The sequence below is a fragment of the Sinocyclocheilus grahami genome, unplaced genomic scaffold (genome assembly GCF_001515645.1).
Source record: "Sinocyclocheilus grahami isolate Dianchi unplaced genomic scaffold, SAMN03320097.WGS_v1.1 scaffold1353.1, whole genome shotgun sequence".
Classification (NCBI taxonomy): Eukaryota; Metazoa; Chordata; class Actinopteri; order Cypriniformes; family Cyprinidae; genus Sinocyclocheilus; species Sinocyclocheilus grahami.
This window is the reverse complement of record NW_015506532.1, coordinates 213,198-227,362: the sequence shown is the minus strand read 5'-3', so window position 1 is coordinate 227,362 and position 14,165 is coordinate 213,198. Positions and strand designations below refer to the sequence as shown.

The window sequence follows — 14,165 nt, the reverse complement described above, 5'->3', positions numbered from 1 at the left end:
TCAGGATCAGGATCATGATGAGTGAGACCGGTTGAGCTCAGACTGCTGATCGCGGCTCGTTGTGAGCGTCTGAATGAGAAACTGCTGGTTTCTGTCTGTTCATCAGTTTCTTTCATGCACTGATGATCCAGAGCCACGTGTCCGTCTCCACTGACTCCAGCACAGCTCACTTCATCTGTGTTACAGGAGGTTTCATATTATTATCATTTCATATTTTAATAGGGCTGCTATATAATTTCAAATTACATTTTATTTCAGATTAATGTTGAAGCTCAAACTCCTAAAACACGCCAGAGTTTTGTGCCTCAAACCAGACGTTAAAACCTAGAGCGGTTCAAAGAGAGCTTGCATGCATTTACAGTGGGGCAAAAAAGTATTTAGTCAGCCACCAATTGTGCAAGTTCTCCCACTTAAAAAGATGAGAGAGGCCTGTAATTTTCATCATAGGTATACCTCAACTATGAGAGACAAAATGAGAAAAAAAATCCAGAAAATCCCATTGTGATCATTGTCATGCTGAAAGACCCAGCCATGTTTCATCTTCAATGCCCTTGCTGATGGAAGGAGGTTTTCACTCAAAATCTCACGATACATGGCCCCATTCATTCTTTCGTTTACACGGATCAGTCGTCCTGGTCCCTTTGCAGAGAAACAGCCCCAAAGCATGATGTTTCCACCCCCATGCTTCACAGTAGGTATGGTGTTCTTTGGATGTAACTCAGCATTCTTTCTCCTCCAAACACGACAAGTTGAGTTTTTACCAAAAAGTTCTATTTTGGTTTCATCTGACCATATGACATTCTCCCAATCCTCTTCTGGATCATCCAAATGCTCTCTAGCAAACTTTAGACGGGCCTGGACATGTACTGGCTTAAGCAGGGGGACACGTCTGTCACTGCAGGATTTGAGTCCCTGGCGGTGCAGTGTGTTACTGATGGTAGCCTTTGTTACTTTGGTCCCAGCTCTCTGCAGGTCATTCACTAGGTCCCCCCGTGTGGTTCTGGGATTTTTGCTCACAGTTCTTGTGATCATTTTGACCCCATGGGGTGAGATCTTGCGTGGAGCCCCATATCGAGGGAGATTATCAGTGGTCTTGTGTGTCTTCCATTTTCTAATAATTGCTCCCACAGTTGATTTCTTCACACCAAGCTGCTTACCTATTGCAGATTCAGTCTTCCCAGCCTGGTGCAGGTCTACAATTTTGTTTCTGGTGTCCTTTGACAGCTCTTTGGTCTTGGCCTTGGTGGAGTTTGGAGTGTGACTGTTTGAGGTTGTGGACAGGTGTCTTTTATACTTATAACGAGTTCAAACAGATGCCATTAATACAGGTAACGAGTGGAGGACAGAGGAGGCTCTTAAAGAAGAAGTTACAGGTCTGTGAGGGCCAGAAATCTTGCTTGTTTGTAGGTGACCAAATACTTATTTTACCGAGGAATTTACCAATTAATTCTTTAAAAATCCTACAATGTGATTTTCTGGATTTTTTTTCTCATTTTGTCTCTCATAGTTGAGGTATACCTATGATGAAAATTACAGGCCTCTCTCATCTTTTTAAGTGGGAGAACTTGCACAATTGGTGGCTGACTAAATACTTTTTGCCCCACTGTATATGAAATATGAAGATTTGATTTTCCTCTCTTTAATGTCACTGATGTTTTCCAAATAAACTCTTTGTCAGACTGAGTTTCAACTGAAAACGACTGCGGATCGTCCCGTTCTGATCATTATGGGATGTTTATGAGGAAACACCCTTGTTTAATGTCACTTGTGTGGTTCTTATATACAGCTTTATATATTTATTCTTATATAGTTATGCAGTTATACAGCCATCGTCAAGAAAAATACATTTTTCACCATTGCTGATTCACAATCATTTTACTTCTGTAATATTGGAAACAGAATATTAAAAGTGCATAAATAGGGCAGGTCTTGATTTTCCTCATAAGGAATTAAATTAGATGGTCCTTATGAACATCGCTGATAACTAATAGAGTGACGTCACTGATGAATTATTCATAAAACATCAGAAACATGAATCAAGAAAGTGATTTCATTTTGTAAATGTTTCTGTTTCTTTTATGAAATCCTACAGTTATATTTATTCATCTAGTAATACAATGTCGGTCTAACTTGAACAAATTATGACAGAAATGTATTGCACAGTTCTTAAGTTATAATAACAATAATAATACATTTTATTAAATCATTTTTTAAGGATTATCACACAACTTGCCAAAAAAGGCAGTTTTTATTATTATTACGTGATTACATTTTAAATTTAACTTTAAAAATTACTTAAATTAACTAAAATTGTTTATAAATTGATCTATTACCACCATTTTTGTAGTGAATTTATATTTGACATTACAATGTTTTTATACTCGATGTCCTCCTGACAGCAAAATAAGCCACTATAAACCTATATTAAGGTCCAGTCATGCAACAAAAAAAAAAGGAAAAATTTCTGTGAAAAATATTCTGAGTATTTGAACGAAAGATGCGAGTGAAGCGTGTGACTGAATGATTGTGTCTCAGTGTGAACAGTCATGAGCAGCATGAAGAGTCTGATGAGAGGCGTGATGCCCGCCCTGAGCCGTGCAGTGCATTCTGGGACACGCACATCCTCCTCGGCGGCATCCAGAGCCGAACCTGCGGAGCGTGCGCTGACGTCAGAGGAGGTTTACACTCGCGAGGATCGATACGGCGCTCATAACTACCACCCGCTGCCCGTGGCTCTGGAGCGAGGAGAGGGTAGGCCTGCGCACAGCATTCTGGGAGTGTTCCTCATCCACAGTCCAGCTCATACTGTACTCGTACTGATGAGTTTAAACTTATGAGTTTGTCTCGCAGTTGCAAGTTATAAACTCATAATTGCAAGTTTATGTCTCACAAAGCTGACTTTTTCTCACGATTCTGACTTCAGAGAAATATCAGAATTGTGAGATGTACTCATTTCTGAGAAGTCAGAATTACTAGAAAAGAGTCAGAATTATGGGATATAAAGTCAGATTTCAGAGTTTATATCTCGTAATTCTGACTTTTTTCTCACAATTTCTCACAAAACTTTTTTTTTGTTTTTAAGAATTCTGAGTGTACATCTCGCGCTTCTGCAAGAAAAAGAGACTTGTGAGATAAAAAGTCACCGTTACCACCATCATTTAGAAGTTATACGCAATAAAAATGTTGTTGAAGCTGCCTGCATCTCTGCCTCACATTCGCAGCATGTTCTGTATCTCCAGTAGTTTGCTATTGCTTTGTCTATTTTGAACAGCTGTAACACTGTAATGTCGTAACACTGTACCGCCGTAACACTGTTGCGCCATAACGTCGTACCACTGTAATGCTGTAGTGGAGTGTGTTTGTGTGAGTCAGTGTTTCTGCGGCGTGTTGCAGGGGTTCACGTGTGGGATGTGGAGGGCCGCAGGTACTTTGACTTCTTGAGCGCGTACAGCGCTGTTAACCAGGGTCACTGCCACCCGAAGATCATCGCGGCACTGACGGCGCAGGCCTCGCGGCTGACGCTCACCTCCAGAGCCTTCTACAACGACGTGCTGGGTGTCTACGAGCAGTACATCACCGGCCTGTTCGGATACGATAAAGTGCTGCCCATGAACACAGGTACAGCTGTGAGAACCAGAGCGGTGATGGATGAATGCAAGGCGTGGCTCTAATCCTGCTCTTGTGTTGAAGGTGTGGAGGGCGGAGAGACGGCCTGTAAACTGGCTCGTAAGTGGGCGTACACTGTAAAGGGCGTCCCGAAAAATGAGGCTAAGATCGTGTTTGCAGGTAAGTCAGCATCTCAGTCAGGAATGATGAGACAATATTTGTGTTTGTAATATTTTGAGATCATTGATTAATTTTTCTTGAAGGATAAACAGCATAAGTCTCCTGTGACTGAAATGCCTTACAGGTTCATATATTTGTGATGTTGCACGCATGCATGTCGGCTTAAAGCGCGCTGGCAGTGTTTTTCTCTAATGCGAGATGATGTTGAGCGTCTGTATTTCTGCTCGTCTCCCGCAGCCGGGAATTTCTGGGGTCGCACGATGGCTGCCGTTTCCAGCTCGACGGACCCCAGCAGCTACGAGGGTTTCGGTCCGTTCATGCCCGGCTTTGAGCTGGTGCCGTATAATGACGTCACTGCACTAGAGGTACTGTGTTCATGGACTCTCCAGCAGATCAGATCTGTTTTCACAGTGAATCATCCTCATGAGCTCCGGCTGCAGATTGAGTTTCTGTAACCGAACTTTCACCAGCCTTAGAGGAAATTAAGACTAAATATTAGCACTGTAATTTTACTGTTGTAACGTAAAATAAAATAATTGAAATATTGCAATAGTAATAGTGTTTCTTAATTTATTTAGTAATAGAAATAATCATAAATATAATCAAGTCATCAATGATCATTGTTAGTACAGTAGTTCTACATTAAAATATAATTATAATGTAATAATAAACATTGTTGTTATGGTTAATATTAATAACACTATGTGAGAACCAGAGCGGTGATGGATGAATGCAAGGCGTGGCTCTAATCCTGCTCTTGTGTTGAAGGTGTGGAGGGCGGAGAGACGGCCTGTAAACTGGCTCGTAAGTGGGCGTACACTGTAAAGGGCGTCCCGAAAAATGAGGCTAAGATCGTGTTTGCAGGTAAGTCAGCATCTCAGTCAGGAATGATGAGACAATATTTGTGTTTGTAATATTTTGAGATCATTGATTAATTTTTCTTGAAGGATAAACAGCATAAGTCTCCTGTGACTGAAATGCCTTACAGGTTCATATATTTGTGATGTTGCACGCATGCATGTCGGCTTAAAGCGCGCTGGCAGTGTTTTTCTCTAATGCGAGATGATGTTGAGCGTCTGTATTTCTGCTCGTCTCCCGCAGCCGGGAATTTCTGGGGTCGCACGATGGCTGCCGTTTCCAGCTCGACGGACCCCAGCAGCTACGAGGGTTTCGGTCCGTTCATGCCCGGCTTTGAGCTGGTGCCGTATAATGACGTCACTGCACTAGAGGTACTGTGTTCATGGACTCTCCAGCAGATCAGATCTGTTTTCACAGTGAATCATCCTCATGAGCTCCGGCTGCAGATTGAGTTTCTGTAACCGAACTTTCACCAGCCTTAGAGGAAATTAAGACTAAATATTAGCACTGTAATTTTACTGTTGTAACGTAAAATAAAATAATTGAAATATTGCAATAGTAATAGTGTTTCTTAATTTATTTAGTAATAGAAATAATCATAAATATAATCAAGTCATCAATGATCATTGTTAGTACAGTAGTTCTACATTAAAATATAATTATAATGTAATAATAAACATTGTTGTTATGGTTAATATTAATAACACTATTAATATTTTATAGTCATATTGATATATAATCACAATATATTTGGACAGATTGTGCAGTCCTACAAACAAGCACAGCAAACCTGCAGTGTTATTTTTAACCTGTAACTTAACCAGCTCAACTAGTTTCCCCTGATCATTTGTGTGTGTGTGTGTGTGTGTGTGTGTGCGCGTCGTGCAGAAAGCACTGCAGGATCCAAACGTGGCAGCATTCATGGTGGAACCCATCCAGGGTGAAGCAGGTGTGGTTGTTCCTGATCCTGGTTACCTCACGAAAGTCCGGGAGCTTTGTACCAAATACAATGCGAGTACACGCACACAGACCTAAACATACGCCTTACAAGAAACTTTGTGCATTTTTACTTTCTCGAAAAAACTCAGAGTTTTTTAAAAAGTGGGGACATGGGGTAATGTCCTCATAAGTCACCTTCTCCTTGTAATACCTGTCATACCCTTGTCATTATACACATTTGTGTCCTCATTTGTCACAAAAACACACACACACACACACCAGCCGTTTGTTCTCGTGTGTGTTAATCTGACGAACACTGACTGTGTGTTTGTGTTTGAACCCGTTTGAATATGTGTGTGTGTGTGTGTGCTGCAGGTTCTGTTCATTGCTGATGAGGTGCAGACCGGTCTGGCCCGCACTGGGCGGCGTCTGGCTGTGGACCACGAGGCGGTGAGGCCGGATCTGGTGATTCTGGGTAAAGCGCTGTCAGGAGGAGTGTATCCTGTGAGTCTCACACACACACACTGTTGATTGATTATGAAGAACACACACACGTGCGTTCGCTGATGATCTGTGTGTGTCTCAGGTCTCTGCTGTTCTGTGTGATGATGAGGTGATGCTGACCATCAAACCTGGAGAACACGGATCCACGTATGGAGGAAACCCTCTGGCCTGCCGCGTTGCCATCGCTGCTCTGGAGGTGTGTGTGTGTGTGTGTGTGTGTGTGTGTGAGAGAGAGAGTGTGTGTGTGTGTGAGAGAGAGTGTGAGAGTGTGAACACTGCTCACGGTCCGGATCTCCTCAGGTTCTGGAGGAGGAGAGTCTGGCTCAGAATGCGGATCTGATGGGTCAGATTCTGCGCGCTGAGCTCAGCAAGCTTCCGCTGGAGATCGTGAGCGGCGTCCGCGGGAAAGGCCTCCTGAACGCCATCATCATCAAAGAGACCAAAGGTCAGAACCAGAACTGCCACAAAACCACCGTCCGTTCAAACCAGTCTACAGCTTCAGATCCACATCAGTGAAGCTTCTGGTTCATCTTCACGGCTTCACCCTTGATGTGAAAGGGTTAAGTGTAATTAAGGCTGATACATGCAGAATGAATTCTGGGTAGGTGAACATCTAGAGTCGCTCGTCCGGTTAAACGGCGTGATCATTGAGCTGAAGGTGGAGCACGGATGATCTGAGGAACGTGGGCGAGTTCAGCTCTGTGTTTGGGTTAAAAACATAGTCAGAAGATCAGGCTTCAGCAAGCATTTTCACTCTTACTTACAACATCGAGCTTTTCTGAAAATGTGTGTATTTTTTTAGCAAAGCAGGTGTTTCAGCTGCTGTAACCTGACAGTGTTTCTTTTGACAGTTAATGACAAGTATATGCTTTCAAGTAAAACATATTTTAAAATACACAGTTACACAAGAATGAGAGAAATATTTTCAGAAGTATTTTATTGTGGCTATCGGCAGGTTTTCCGTTCTTTTGACTGATTTCTTCTGGCCATTATGCGGTCATACTGCTGTGCATTAAAGCAATAGTTCAGCTTAAACAGGAGTTCATGAAAATATCCTCACTTTCAGTTCATCCGAGATCAGGATGAGTGTGTTTCTTCATCAGGTTTGGAGAAATGTAGCACTGCATCAGTGTCTCAGCAATGGATGCTCTGCAGTGAATGGGTGCCGTCAGAATGAGAGTCCAAACAGCTGATAAAAACATCACAATAATCCACAGCACTCCAGTCCATCAGTTAACATCTGGAGAAGACACAAGCTGAAACTAATCCAGCATTAAGACCTTTAATACCATAGAGCTTCCTCCAGTGAAAAAGTGCATCTGCTGTTGTCTCTCACATGTGTTTAGAGCTGTTTAAACGCTGCTTGATCTGTGCAGATTTCTCTCCTGATTCACACCAGAACACTTGTTCACTGGAGGAAGAGTTATTATGGATTATGGACTCTATGTATTTTAGTTAAAAACGTCCTAACATCCTGATAGCAGCGTTCACACGGATCCTCAAGAGATTCAGTCAACCATGGCAGTTTGAACAGATCATTGTATGTTAATAGTGGAGATCCGTGTTTTTGTGCAGGTGAATGATCTGATGTGTGTGTGTGTGTGTGTGTGTGTGTGTGTGAGAGCTAATCCGTTTCTAATCCTCTGATGTCACACAGACTATGACGCCTGGAGGGTGTGTCTTCGTCTCCGTGACAACGGTCTGTTGGCCAAACCCACTCACGGTGACATCATCAGACTAGCCCCGCCCCTCATTATAAAGGAGGATGAGGTCAGAGAGTGTGTGGACATCATCAGCAGCACCATCCTGTCCTTCTAAGCCACTGGAAGCATCATCATCTGAGTGGTTTTCACCTGTAATGCATGAGCTGTTACAGTCATTCAGGTCAACACCGAGCCTGCTCGACACTCATGGGGATTTTTAGTGCTTTCAGAATTATGCTTGTTTAGGTTTTTTCATTCTCAACTGAGCTTGAGAGTCTTGAATAGTAGTTTCTCTCTGGATGAAGGTCTGTTTTAGTTCTGATGAAGTGTCATGGACGCTGTGACGTTTACAGTTTCTTTCCTTCAGAGGAAGATGAATGAAGGTCACTGTCACAGTGTTTGAAACATGTTTAAACGTTTGACTAGAACGACGTTTTTCTCCCTGTGATGAGAGAATAGTGCACTTTAACCGCAGTCATTGATCAAACTGATTATTCACAGCCACATTCTGCTGCGCTTATTAATGATTATAATTATTAATGCTTATTATTAATGAGAAATGGTCATTGAAACTGCATTTCAAAAGGAGAGACTGTTTAGGAACGGAGTGTGTTGTAGAACGTTTAATTAACGTTTAACGAAGGGAGCGTCTGCTCGCACATCAGATGAGGTTTTATTTCTGTTCTTAAATAAAGCTTCAGTCGGCTGAGAGGCTTTGTGTTTGTTTAACATCTGATTTAATGAGTTTGATGTGTTTTAGAAAAGTTGAATTGGTGTTTTGTAGACGAACGTTTAGTTGGTGCTTCATTCCTATTATGCAGCACATTTTCATTATATATCATTGAGTTAAAGTGGTTTCTGTGTCCTCAACATCAAGCCAAAGCGTCATCCTCCAGGAAGTGACATCATTTTGGAGGGAAATCAACAGCACAAACATCAGTAATGGATCTGATGAATCCTGAGATGTTTTGTGTTCATCCGTTTAATTCAAAAGAGGGTTAAAAATATGAAAATGATCCGGTTCGATGTCCTCGTGTACGTGTCGATGAGTACATTTAGCTCACCTTTTTCACTTTAGTGAGCGAATTTGCAGTGTCTGATCTCAACCAGAGCCGATTTCTGAACGTCTTTTACTGAAACAAAATTACAAACGAGGTGCTGCGAGACAGTGAGTTAAATCACATCGGGATCCAGTTGTTCAGAAAGATTGATCTAGAGTTGGAAAAACCTTATCCAGTTTCACACTCCGGCATCTTAATAAATCCGGATTACAGCTGCTCCGAATGACACTACATATCAAATACAGGCTACTAGTTACAGAAATAACAACAGCTAGAACAGAACTGGGTCATTTTGATGTGTTTATCTGAAGAGACAGAAACAAAACAAACATCATCTTCACTGTAACAGTGAAAAGTAACACTGTAACTGTTCGGTGTAACAGTTAAACAAATCAGATGCAAAATATAAATGTCTATATATATACCACATGATACAAATGTGGTGTTCTTCTGGGATCAGGATAATCCAGCTTTTCTGGATCAAAGGTTTGATGCAGATCCAGACTGGATTACACGAGCTGATCCGATTTCGGAATCCTTTTCGAGATTTGATCCAGATTTCTTCTGAATAACTGGCAGAATGCCTCACTGCAGGAGGAACCGGATCCACATCTGGAGACCAGAAGATCACTGAGATCTGCAGCTGATGGCGCTGTAAACACTTGAGAATTCATACATTTTTCAGCAACATAGGCCGAATACGTGCAATATTTCTAAGATGAAAAAAGGAGGTCTTTACTGTGTTCTGTACAAAAGGCTGGAATGACAGGGTGGCGTCAAAGATAACGCCAAGCTTTTTTAGTTTACTGTGTAGCTCTAGGGCAACACCATCAACTGATAGATCTATACAAGCAGCATTTCGCAGTTGGTGGGGAGAGCCAAGAAGCATTACTTCAGTTTTAGAGCTATTCAGACAGAAAACTTTTCGACATCCACAACTTAATCTCAGAAATACCGTTGGAAAGATGAGGGACATCCACAAATTGACCAGGTTGAGAATGTACAGTGGGTACGGAAAGTATTCAGACCCCCTTAAATTTTTCACTCTTGGTTATATTGCAGCCATTTGCTAAAATCATTTAAGTTAATTTTTTTTCCTCATCAATGTACACACAGCACCCCATATTGACAGAAAAACACAGAATTGTTGACATTTTTGCAGATTTATTAAAAAAGAAAAACTGAAATATCACATGGTCCTAAGTATTCAGACCCTTTGCTGTGACACATATATTTAACTCAGGTGCTGTCCATTTCTTCTGATCATCCTTGAGATGGTTAGTATCATCAGCATAGAAGTGGTAGCTGAGATTAAGGGATCTTAATAGCTGACCAAGACGATAAATATAAATGCTAAAAAGCAGGGGACCAAGGACTGAGCCCTGTGGGACACCAGTACAAACAGGGTCCACATCATGATGGTTATGATTTATGAAGGAAAACAGGCTGGTTTATGTGACACCATATGAAACACTCGTTTAGTAGCTGGTTTTCATCAGATGTGCTCTGATGAAGCTGGTTCCATGTGAACTCGCTGTAGCCACAGGATGTTTGTCTCCGAACAGGAAATCATGTGACCGACTAGAGGAAGTAATTTGAGCTAAATGTTTCTGACGGATGCACTGGAGGTTCTGTTTCATTACATCGAACACACAGAATACGACTAATGAAACTACAGCACATCCGCAAGTAGTTTGAAAAGTGATCAGCTTCATCTGTTCAGGAGTGAAAGCTTGTGCAGCGGGTCATCTGAAGGTCAAAGGTCAGCTGGTGTCAGTGTCTCTTTTATCACACAGAACCCAGAGTTTATTCTCTGTGTTCTGAAATAATTTGAGTTCAGGGCGAATCTGCATTTCATCATGTTCACAGCTGGTGAACGAGTCCAACGGGTTTGATTCCACCTTCATTAAGTTTGGATGTAAATCGTGGCTAATTGGTGCAAATATGTTTCAGTGATTGAGGCTCATTCTAAACGTCAGACACTAAACACAAAGAAACAATGAAGCTCGCATGCATTCTAGAAATGAGTGCAGACGTGCTTAAATGTCATTGTGTGCTAATTCACTTCAGATTCACACTGATGACGAACTGCTTGACAGACAGATGCTGTCGCCATGGAAACTGTGCAGCTGCTGGATCATGCCAGGCCTTGAGCTGGTCAAGCGCTCACTAGTGTTCACTATCAAGTGATCTAGAGAGCTCAACATCTTCATCAGAACACAAAGCACAGCAACATGATGTCTGATTTTACTTCAGTATGACAAAGAACACAACATTAAACGACGCAAACGTGATATAATCGTTAGGATAGAGATATAATAGACTGATCAGCATTCATAAGGAAGGAGACACTTGTTGAGGTCAGTGGTATTTTAGTCATGTTGTAATTATAATAAGTCTAAAATGTGTTTGTTTGATAAATCACTTCTGTGTTGTACAACATGATCAGTTTTTCTGTTCAGTCCATGTCATGTTCATAATTCTGCATATTGTAAGTTAATGGTAAGATTAGTAATTAATAATGTGTGAAGGTCAGATTTATTGACATAAAATGACAGAATTATTTATTATGGTTCATCTGCTGTGGTTATTGTTGAATGTTATCAGTCCTGGATTTCTGCTCGTGTTATTGATGTGTAAGTTTGTAGTGATTGACAGGTGAGCTGTGGCTCCGCCCCCTCTGCGAGTCGACCAATGACTCCACACACACACACACACACACACACACACACACAGCTGGTGGTCCCCGGAGGAGGAAAGTTTCTTCAGCTGCGGGTTATGACGGTGAGTGATGGATCGATTGATATTCGGGTGTGTGAGCTGATGCTGACTCTGCGCCTGAACTTTATGTGAAACACAGAAAATCAGCAGAAATCAATCCGCTATTTGTGTTCAGAAGATTCTTTAAATCAGCACGAAATATTGAATGAATATATGGTCAACCCAAACAGCCGTGCCGCTTGTTCCCTGAGCAGTGATGCAGTGTTCAGTGACTCCAGGACTTTATATTTGAGTGCTTTCTGTCTGTTCTGAGTCCTGTTCTGTTAGTTTCTCTCTCTCTCTCTCCGTCTTCAGTTCAGGTGTGGCTGGTCATTATTCTAGCTCCTTCTGTTCAGTGTGAGTTTGTCGGGTCTCGTCGGTGTTGTGGATGAATGTTTCTCTTCATCTTCGTCCTCTCTGTGTGTTTACAGCAGTTAGCAGGTTTGATCACAAACACTCCTCTGCTTGCTCTTTAAAAATGACAGATTAATTTAGCGGAGTGTGTTACACTAAGTGCAAATAGGCTGCCTTGTTGACAGAGGCTGTTTACACTGACTTCGCCCACTAACGTCTGATTGGGTTAGTCGACACCGACACGATAAAGCCGCTCGTGGAGTTTCAGTTGCGTTGCTGGTGAGGCGCGTGCTTCCGACCCGAGTTCGAACCCTCCTTTGTTTTGCCGAACTTTTTTTCCTCCCTTTTCAAATCTCATATCGCATCGGAAAGGCATTTGTTTTCAATAAAAATTAAGGAAATAATCAAAAAGTTGAATATAAAGTATCGGGTAGGGCTCTATTGTTCCAGTAAGGTGGCATCCATTTAATAATTTGAATTAAAATTATAATTTACACTCAATACATTATTATTGCATACTGTATTATGATGCACTATAATACTGAGGTGCAGATAATTGCCACTATTTGCAACAAGTAGTAAATCTTCCCACATAGTGAGGTAGACATGTGGGGGCGTGTTAGAACGAGCCGTTTTAGGAAGGCGTGGTTAACTCTTAACTTTTATAAAGAACATCTCTTTGGATTTGAGACTTTAGTCTTTGCAACTTTACAGATCTTCTTTATGCACCAAGAGCTTGTAACACACCAAAGAGAAAGGAAAACTTGAAATCGCATCTTAATCAGACATTTTGGGGTCAATAGGGAAAGAAATTATAGATCAATATTCCTATGAAATATGAGATATTCTTATGAAAACGTTGCCAAGTTATTACTCCCATTATTACACTTCTTTACACTTCTTTACGTTGCCCCAAAAACACATTAATATGCAAATGAGATGCAGTGTATATAATGGGAAAACCCGTTTACACATTTACACATGCAACATGGTATCAAATCATCCTGTTATATCTTTCAGAACATAATTGAGAATCATCTTTATATAAAGTTTGGTATAACATTTTCTTTTAATTGATTGGTGATTTTTTTTTTAATCCCACTGTTTTTGCCTTTTCATGTCTGTTCATTTTTTTAATTAATATAAAAAATAAATAAAAAACGACTTTTTAAAGTGTGCTGTGCAGAGGACATAGCATATAACTTTTCAAAAATGTTATTCTTATGCTAAATTTGATAAATTGTCGTAGTGCATTAATAAATCTGGTCAAAGGTTAGATCAGACGCAGAGCAGCCGTAGGAATCAGACCTACGTCAGTGTGTTTGTCATCTAATGCTTCAGTTCTTCAGAGAGCAACTTTTATTTCGAGACTAACGCTGTTCTGGAAATGTCAGATCAGTGGAGTGTTTTCTAGAGGACGCCAGTCTGATGGTTTGTGTCTGCGGTTCATACGCTGCATTAATAACACATGCAGAGACGGTCGCTTCTCTGTCTGTGGAGTCCAGCAGCGGCGGTGTGGAAATGTTTTTGTTAAATGTTAAATACTGATTCACAGACTCTTCTCTTTTACTGCACTTTTCTGATTGATTCTGTACCTGCTGTGATGAAACTCCTTCTTACCATGATTTACCATCTTCACACTTCAGAGGCTCTGATCATTTTCATCAATCTTTCATGTTGCTTTATAGCCTCACATGAATTCCTGTGTAAATGCATTTATTTTTAGACACCTGGATTATCCACATTTCACACGACAAACCCCCGGACCCGTCTGAGCTCATGTTTTGAATGCTCTGAATCCTCGAGCTCTGCATGCAGAAGAGTTGGTTTGGTCTCTTCTGTGCTTCAGTAACTCCGGCTGATATCTGTGCGCCTGTAATCGTGTTGTTGTTGAATCCGTGCGACTGCGAGCCGTGAATGCGAGTGAATCTGAATCCTGTGAATCTTCAGCTGAATGGTGCTGAGTTCAGTGTGAATCAAACGCTTCATCACAGACGCTTGGGTCGATGTTTTCTGTCTGTGTTTGTTCATGGAGTTTGAATGGAGTCTGTTTCATCTGAGTGGTTAATAGAGCTTCATCACCATCATCATCTTCACTGCGGCTGCTGAATAAACCATCAGCGGTGATGAGAGGCGTTTAACGCTCATCAATAATTAATGAGCTCCTCACTGAATAATTAATGGTGTCTGTTCCCCGTCA

At 41.3% G+C, this 14,165-nt stretch overlaps 1 protein-coding gene across 2 annotated transcripts in view; it reads left to right on the top strand.

Moving 5' to 3' along the window:
- Positions 1-8,496, top strand: part of LOC107569518 (ornithine aminotransferase, mitochondrial-like) — a 9,911-nt gene extending 1,415 nt beyond the window's left edge. Inside the window, exons 3-11 of one of the 2 annotated variants that reach the window (XM_016255623.1) lie at positions 2,679-2,751; positions 3,394-3,618; positions 3,691-3,786; positions 4,024-4,151; positions 5,533-5,655; positions 5,959-6,087; positions 6,170-6,283; positions 6,388-6,532; positions 7,745-8,496. In XM_016255623.1, the coding sequence (XP_016111109.1) occupies positions 2,679-2,751; positions 3,394-3,618; positions 3,691-3,786; positions 4,024-4,151; positions 5,533-5,655; positions 5,959-6,087; positions 6,170-6,283; positions 6,388-6,532; positions 7,745-7,905 (1,194 nt within the window). In that variant the 3' untranslated portion in view covers positions 7,906-8,496. Of the gene's footprint in view, positions 1-2,497; positions 2,752-3,393; positions 3,619-3,690; positions 3,787-4,023; positions 4,152-5,532; positions 5,656-5,958; positions 6,088-6,169; positions 6,284-6,387; positions 6,533-7,744 lie in introns of those variants that run through there. The other variant, XM_016255624.1, reaches the window with a different exon arrangement.
- The last annotated feature ends 5,669 nt before the right edge of the window (positions 8,497-14,165 follow it).